The 8,119-nt window shown below is 34.6% G+C and overlaps 2 protein-coding genes across 2 annotated transcripts; one reads left to right on the plus strand and one right to left on the minus strand.

Moving 5' to 3' along the window:
• Positions 1 to 329: 329 nt before the first annotated feature.
• On the minus strand, positions 330 to 1,078 carry LOC109156536 (serine/threonine-protein kinase SAPK7). Its single transcript, XM_019304389.1, has 3 exons — positions 1,010 to 1,078; positions 730 to 804; positions 330 to 623 (listed from the first exon to the last, which is right to left on the minus strand). The coding sequence occupies exons 1-3, from the start codon at positions 1,067 to 1,069 to the stop codon at positions 330 to 332; spliced, it is 429 nt and encodes a 142-aa protein (XP_019159934.1). The 5' UTR covers positions 1,070 to 1,078.
• Positions 1,079 to 2,067: 989 nt separating this feature from the next.
• On the plus strand, positions 2,068 to 7,983 carry LOC109156537. The gene is made up of 6 exons (XM_019304390.1): positions 2,068 to 2,248; positions 5,433 to 5,552; positions 6,370 to 6,751; positions 6,910 to 6,993; positions 7,332 to 7,386; positions 7,441 to 7,983. Exons 1-6 carry the CDS (start codon positions 2,068 to 2,070, stop codon positions 7,714 to 7,716), a joined length of 1,098 nt encoding a protein of 365 aa, XP_019159935.1. The 3' UTR covers positions 7,717 to 7,983.
• Positions 7,984 to 8,119: the final 136 nt, after the last annotated feature.

Here is an 8,119-nt window from a genome sequence, read left to right on the forward strand (position 1 = left end):
ATTAATATATATTATTCAATTTTCTTCATTCACAGTCGTGTGCCCATTTCTGGGAATGGGACTTTCATCATGTTGTGTTTTTTTTTTCTTAGTTGTGATGTGATGATGGTTGTGTTTATGTAGGTGGCCGTGTGCAAAGTCTAAGAGTGCTTTGATGAGTTGTGAGGTGTTTCGGGGGGGGGGGGGGGGGGGGGGGGGTGTATAGGTATATGTTTTCTTATTTTTGGTGTGTGCGTTACTTCATTCGGGTGCATTTTAGGCTTGCAACAGTGAGGGTTCAATAGTGAGGGTGTATTTTTTGCTTTTAAGCTTGTGCAAGTTTATTGGAATTATATTCCATTGTAGAAACGGTGATGTAAGAATCCATTGGCGTGTGCAAATAGGTATGTCATTATATTCCATTGTAGAAATGGTGATGGAAGAATCCATGGGTGTGTGCAGTTTCTGAAAAAAGAGCTGAACTTTGATAGAACTGAATTACAATTTACAGAAATAGAATAATGTCTGGAAAAGTAATGCACCTCGTCTTCACTGAACCTTCCCGCATTGCAGATTCGTTCAAAGAGCTCTCCACCTGCTGCATATTCCATGACAATGACAAGATGAGTAGGAGTCAATACAACCAGTATCTGGAACAAAAGCAACAATTTGAGTAGCCATGTCATTAACACTTCGAGTTTTCACATAGATAAAGAGTAACATGCAAATAGATCAAATGCAGAAGCTCACCTCCTTGAACCGAATTATGTTTGGGTATCGCAATGATCTTTGGTTTATGATCTCCCTGGCCACATTCTCATCAATCTACATCCTCAAAGTACATCTCATTACCAGATTATTTTGAATAAAAGAGTAAGACATATGCTATTCATGAAACACATAAGAAAGTAAAATAAACTTTATGCAAGATCTCTATGACAGAACCTAAAACGACACAGTGATAAATGACATGAATCTACGATCAATCAAAACTGTAAGACGATGGTTCAAAACTATAAATTAGGCAAACCTTAAAGCCTCTTTTTATGTACTTCATGGCTACAAGCTCCTTCGTCTCCTTGTTCCTCATGAGTCTCGCCACGCCTGACACTTAAATTTTGATAAATATTGATTATTTATCAATATAAGTATATTTTAATATATTTTAATATATTTATGGATAATATTGATATTATCTAATTTGTTAATTAGATAATACCAAAAGAGTTTGAGTTTATCAAAACTCTTCTATCCTACAATAAATATGAGGTTTCATTTCTATGTAATCACAAATCCTAGGAAAAATCATGTAAACATCTAGAAATATATATTATTCAAGATCACAATAAAAATGTGATCCTGAAAGTAAAAGCCCCTCCTCCAATCCAATCATGCCTGTTGATCCAAACCTCCATTGAAGATCAAGCCATTTGAACCCGGAGGCCCTTCAATGAAGAACAAGCTATATATACAAGTCCTTATGTGAAGATTAAGGCACTTGAAACCCGGAGGCCCTTCAATGGTAGAGTGTTCAAGGTATCCAACTGAAGAATCAGAGGAGAGGCAGATCTGTCCCACTAGGCGTGCCAATTTGTGAACAAAGAAAATTGAATAATTAGAGGACATCCAGGGATCTTGTACCCACACCGCATTGATTAACATTGACATGTAACCTAGAATTTTGAATATTAAATATACATTATTCAATTTTCTTTGTTCACAACGTCGAAATTCCCGGAACCTATATCCTTGACAAGCTCATATTTCTCCCTTTTTCTTCCAGTTTTTCTGCTTCTTTTTATATTCTCTACACAACAAAATCTTAACCGAAGCCTGGTAAATACTCGAAATTGAACTTCAATTCATGCACGCGCAAGTGCCCAACCACAACAACTCCATTCGAAATCGAAATCTCTACAAAAACCCACCAACCCACACTCTAAGAAGAGCTAAAGCTTGAATATTTTGTTTTTAAAGCAACCCCAACCCACAAACTCAATATATACGGGAATTATGGATAAATTTAAGAATCCCAAGCTGAATCACAGCAAGAACTAGCATATTTGATGGAATCTGGCAAAGAGCAGAATGGGATTTCGCAGCGCTTGGAAGCTAGGGTTTTCCGGCATTGGGAGATGGCCAAAACGATGTTATCTTTCGAAGGATACTAGTGCGGAACGGGCCAAAAGTGTGAGAATATGCAGAGTTTGGAGTGAAGCAAGGAATTTTGAAAGCAGTAGTGAGCATGGAGACGGGGGTTGGTTGTGCCGTATGCATGAGGGAGGGTAGTGCGTTTGAACTGTAGAGAGAGGTGGATAGATTATGTTCGATGTTTTGACCCCTGATGGAAGAGTCAGCCATGGAGAATCCGGTACTACAAAAGGGATTGACGGTGCTACGAGCCACTGGAATGCGATGTTTGCGCGAAGAAAGGCGAAGCAGCTGCAGCTCTCGGGAAGAAGAAAACAAAATGCACAAGGAAAGAAAGATAATATCAAGATTTTGATACGAAAAGATATTAATGTGTGTGCAAAATTACACCAGTAACCCTAAGTATATTACAAGTCATCCATTAACAAATAAAACAATCCAGAAATCTGAACCATTAAAATAAAAAAATGAATGCTCAGGATCGAATCTCATGATCTCACCTAACTAAGGTGATCTCACTGGATCCAATATATATATATATATATATATATATATATATATATATATATATATATGTATGTATGTATGTATGTATGTATGTATGTATGTATGTATATATATATCTATATCTATATATATATATATATATATATATATATATATATATATATATATATATATATATATATAGGGAAGGGTTCAGGTGCGGGTATAGCTTCCCGTGCGGTTGTGCGGTTATATCTGAGCTGTTGATAAAATTTAGATCAACGGCTCAAATCAATAAAAAAAAAAAAAAAAAACGCGTGTCGGGAAGAAGATAGCGCCTACACAACGTCTACACAAATGATAGCGTCTACACAAATGTTAGCGTCTACACATAGCGTCTACACAAATGAGTAGCGTCTACACAAATGATAACGTCTGCACAACCTCACGCACATTAAGTACAAACCCCACACACATTAAGCACAGCCTCACGCACATTAAGCACAAACCCAAGCACTTTAAATATTAACTCACAGATTTTAAGTTTCAAATTAAGCACAACCTCACGCACATTAAGTACAAACCCCACACACATTAAGCTCAACCTCACGCACATTAAGCACAAACCCCACGCACATTAATCACAGATCCGCTCACCTTAATTTTGACCTACATGCAAAAATTACAAAATTGCCACCGCGTTTTTTTTTAAATTTTGACAATTCTGAACGTTGATTTAAGCGAGATGAATGGTCCAGATTAAACCGCACAACCGCACCAGAACCTAATTCTATATATATATATATATATATATATATATATATATATATATATATATATATATATATATATATATATATATATATATATATATATATGCGTTCAAATGAGGACAAGTATATTATAGATCAGAGGACTGTGAGGACAGATGTAGTGTGTGCCATTAGTCTGTATGTCGTGTGCATGGCCGAATGTAGTCGTGTGCCACAGTTTGTATGTCGCGTGCATACATTTCTTAATTAATAGAGCCTGGGTTCGAAACCTTATGTTTACATGTATTCTTGTGTGCCATTATGTATTAAATTGTGTGCATGATAGTAATTTGTTTTGTGCCCATTATTTGTCCTCACAGTCCTCTATATATTGTTGTCCTCATTTGAACTCAACCATATATATATATATATATATATATATATATATATATATATATAATCATACTAAAAGTTCAATAGACACTCAATCATTATGTATCACATTAAATATTATTTTTATCGTTGATAACATTTTTTTACATACCTTTGTAAACAAGTTTCGCTTTTAAATTTTAAGTTTATTAATATTCATACATAAAATACAAACAAACTTCAAAATAACAAGAACTTGTAATTTTGGTAAAGGCTGATCCTTTAGATTTAGGACTATCTGTTTTGTGCTAATTATTTTGGCATTTGGCATTGCAGGCTAAGTTAAGCCAACTTTCCAAAAATATTTTCCAACATTGTCATTGATTGATAAGTGAAGTGTACTTCTCAGTTTCGAGAAGTGTCATAAGCACCTCTCTGGCCGAAAGTGCGCCATCGGTCGTGTGACCGAGAAGTAAACTTACCTTCCGATTACATATGAGGGTATACTTTTCGCCTCAGCCGAGAAGTTTACTCGAAAAATTTACCTTCCAATCCTTGAACTTTTAGTATGATATATATATATATATATATATATATATATATATATATATATATATATATATATATAGACTTGCGTTCAAATGAGGACAAGTATATTATAGAGGACTGTGAGGACAGATGTAGTGTGTGCCATTAGTCTGTATGTCGTGCGCATGGCCGAATGTAGTTGTGTGCCACAGTTTGTATGTCGCGTGCATATATTTGTTAATCAATAGAGCTTGGGTTCGAAACCTGATGTTTACATGTATTATTGTGTGCCATTATGTTTTAAATTGTGTGCCTGATAGTAATTTGTTGTGTGCCCATTATTTGTCCTCACAGTCCTCTATATATTGTTGTCCTCATTTGAACTCAACCCTATATATATATATATATATATATATATATATATATATATATATATATATATATATATATATATATATATATATATATATATATATATATATATATATAGCGTCAGGTTTCTATGAGAACAAGTCTTCCCGTGCGGTCAGTGCGGCATACATCATTTGGTATGCATAAATGCACCACATAGTGTTCAAAAATACACCATTATGTGTGGTGTATTTTTTTTGTGTGTGGTGCATTTTTTGGCATTTCATTCTGGTGTATTCTCGAACACTGTATGATATATTTATGCATACCTAATGGTGTATGCCGCACTGACGGGAAAACCTGTTCTCACAGGATCCAAAATCTATATATATATATATATATATATATATATATATATATATATATATATATATATATATATATATATATACACACACACACATAATAAGTTTCAATATAGGTTATACCCCTGGTTTATGTCTATTTTTTCTGTTAAATTTTTTTGTACCTTATGCTATAAATGTTGTAATACATAATTTTTTGGACAAAAATATTTTTGCCATTAAAACTTCTGTTATCTTTCCACATTATTATTACCATGTACGTGCATACACAATATTTTTTTCTTACATCCTTCAATAGTAAGTTTAAATTCATTTAGGTTTTAATTAAAATAAAATGTTACCATAGTTATATTTAGTAATTTATCATTTTATATAATTTTTACCTGAATAATAGTAATATGAATTATATAATTATATTGGGTTTGATTTGGTCAAAGTAGATTTGTAGATTTCCCTGGGCATCAAGGAAATCTGGGATTGATAGATTACCAGTTCAACAAGACTGTGGAGCACATTGTGAGGAAAAAATATAGGCAGAAAGAGAAGAAGGTTCAGCCTGAAATGTCATGTAAACTTTCAAGTATTATTTAGTTTTTTTTTGAAAAAAAAAATTGTGAATCAATATAAAGTAGTTAGATTTGTCCAATGATAAAAGGAATTTAAAGGTCAAAATAACCGAATAAGCTAACTATGTTAAAAGGAAATCAGAATAGAGAGAAAAGGGAGAAAAGGAGAATCAGTTATTCATTCATCTTTTATCATATACAACCACAACACCTCTATATATAGTGTACAAACATAACAGAAGATATAATCGAGACATAAATACATGAACCGTTACAACTGTTATATAATCTATAATAATGTCCACATAATGATATATTTATAACACTCCCCCTTGGACATTATTTGTCCACGACCTTGCCTCGTTAAAAACTTGCTAGGAAAACCCTGTGGGAAAAACCTAGACAAGAAACGAGTACAATAGAAAATATATTCATGCCTCATTAAAAACTTCACTAGGAAAACCACGTGGAAAAAACCTAGTTGAAGAAAAGAGTACATAATATATGTAAAACATTTATTGTATTGGTTGCCTCATTAAAAACCTTAACTTAAGAAAATCCTATGGGAAAAAACTTAGTTAAGGGAAAAAGAGTACAACTCTAAGCCTTTAAGGCATAATCTTCAGGATTTTTGGGGTCTATTTATTTAAATATTTATTTGCAACTTTCCCCCATTGACATTACTATATCATACTAGTTTGAACTTTCCTTTTGGAGGATTGACCTAATTAATCTTCTGAAGAAACTTCTAATATTAGCAAAGATCTTGTTTTGGATAGCCTTTTCTCTGCCCTGTTGAGTGTTGAACTTTGTTATCAGTGCATTCAGTGTATCAACTAACTATTGGATATTTAAAATTGCTTCCATGCCTTAATTGTTTGCAATTTTTTTTGTATAGGGGTTTGAAGGAATCTGAAGTGGATGGTTTTGTTGAGGATGTGTTTGTGAGTGGCAAGCCCTGGGCTTCTAGACAACAGGGGTCACTACATGGTGCATATGTATTTGTCTGTGCCCATAATAAACGAGATAGGAGGTGCGGTGTTTGTGGACCTGCTCTGATTGAGAAATTTAAGGAGGAGATTGAGGCCAAGGGCTTGGAAGAACAAGTTTCTGTAGCTGCTTGTTCTCATATTGGAGGCCACAAGTATCCTGGTAATGTTATCATCTTCAGTGAAGTTGAAGGAAAAGTTGCTGGCCATTGGTAATACCTGAATCCTTGGTGTCATTTTTAATGTTCTTAGGCATTATTTTGTGTATGTGTCAATAATGAAAATAATTCAGGGATAGCTATCTTTAGTATAACTAGCCATGGTAAGGATATCGTATTTAATAGTCTTAATATCTATTCTTGTAATTCAGGTATGGTTATGTTACCCCAAATGATGTGCCTACGTTACTTGATCAGCACATTGGAGAGGGTAAAGTCATCGAACGGATCTGGAGGTGTGAACTAATTTTTCTTTGTTTCTTCTTTTACTTTCTCTTTGCACTCTGAATTCCTGCCTTGGTTAATATCTCAGAAAATGGATGGACGGACTGACAGAGCATTATTGTATAAATAATGCTCTTCGGACTTGGGATGCAGCTTTGCTTTTGAGAAAATATTAATTTACCTTTGGAAATGGAAAAATGGCATTTTTTGTTGAATTTTCTATAAAGAGTTTGATGTCTTGAATATGCGGTTCTACAGTGTCTTGAAAATATGAATATGTGTACTCAATTATCAATGGTGCTTATTGTGTGACTAAGGAATAATACATTATGCGCCATGGTGACTGCAGGGGCCAAATGGGATTACATGCTGAGAAAGCTGCTGACAAGACAGATGAGCAGAAGGTTCCTAAGGGATTACATGCTGAGAAAGCTGCTGACAAGACAGATGAGCAGAAGGTTCCTAATGGAACCAACGTGGACAACAAGGAAAACAAACCCCGAGAAACTCGTACTGAAGAGAGCAAAGATAGTTTCACGAGCTGCTGCCAAGGTGCTAATGGAATTTCTTGCTGCAGAGATGCGAGTGCCGAGGAAGTAGAGAGCAAGAAGGCACAGGGAGGCCCTTTAAAGTTTGGGAAATGGGAGCAGCGTGACATTCTTACAGCTGTTGGTGTGGTTGCGGCTGTGTCGGTCGTTGCCGTGGCATATGGCTTTTACAAAAGAGCCAGGTAAAACATGCTTGGCAGACTTCATCTAATGTTTTCAGCCCAATGTTTTTGTAGACATAAACTTACATATGTGCAATAATTGCATAACATATTTATGCGGTTATTTGTTGAGTGAAAATAATATAGAAAAAAGAACTGGAATTATTAAGGCAATGCCACTCGTATAACTGCATATGTTTGGTAAAAGTCAGCTGAATACCTGGCAGTGTCTGATTTCTACATAGGCTGTGATGAGTACCTGACCACTTTATATGGATGTTGTTCAGATTCACTTGTGCTATATACATATGAATATAGCTTGAGTAACAACAATAGTGGTATTTTTGGTATTTGTAATATAAAAGCTATTTCCAAGAGTATGAGAATAGCTAATACTAAGGCTCTCCTAGGAATGGCTATTCCCATTG

This window comes from Ipomoea nil, unplaced genomic scaffold (assembly GCF_001879475.1).
Source record: "Ipomoea nil cultivar Tokyo-kokei standard unplaced genomic scaffold, Asagao_1.1 scaffold2735, whole genome shotgun sequence".
Classification (NCBI taxonomy): Eukaryota; Viridiplantae; Streptophyta; class Magnoliopsida; order Solanales; family Convolvulaceae; genus Ipomoea; species Ipomoea nil.

What these genes read in the sequence shown, in the direction of transcription:
- LOC109156537 (XM_019304390.1), top strand. Translation starts at nt 2,068, where the DNA reads ATGGGATTTCGCAGCGCTTGGAAGCTAGGGTTTTCCGGCATTGGGAGA. An exon ending in GGTTCAGCCTGAAATGTCAT is followed by an intron (nt 5,553 to 6,369) that starts GTAAACTTTCAA and finishes CTTTGTTATCAG; the next exon opens with TGCATTCAGTGTATCAACTA. An exon ending in GTCATCGAACGGATCTGGAG is followed by an intron (nt 6,994 to 7,331) that starts GTGTGAACTAAT and finishes TGGTGACTGCAG; the next exon opens with GGGCCAAATGGGATTACATG.
- LOC109156536 (XM_019304389.1), bottom strand. Translation starts at nt 1,069, where the DNA reads ATGAGGAACAAGGAGACGAAGGAGCTTGTAGCCATGAAGTACATAAAA. An exon ending in ACATAAAAAGAGGCTTTAAG is followed by an intron (nt 805 to 1,009) that starts GTTTGCCTAATT and finishes TTGAGGATGTAG; the next exon opens with ATTGATGAGAATGTGGCCAG. An exon ending in ACATAATTCGGTTCAAGGAG is followed by an intron (nt 624 to 729) that starts GTGAGCTTCTGC and finishes TTCCAGATACTG; the next exon opens with GTTGTATTGACTCCTACTCA.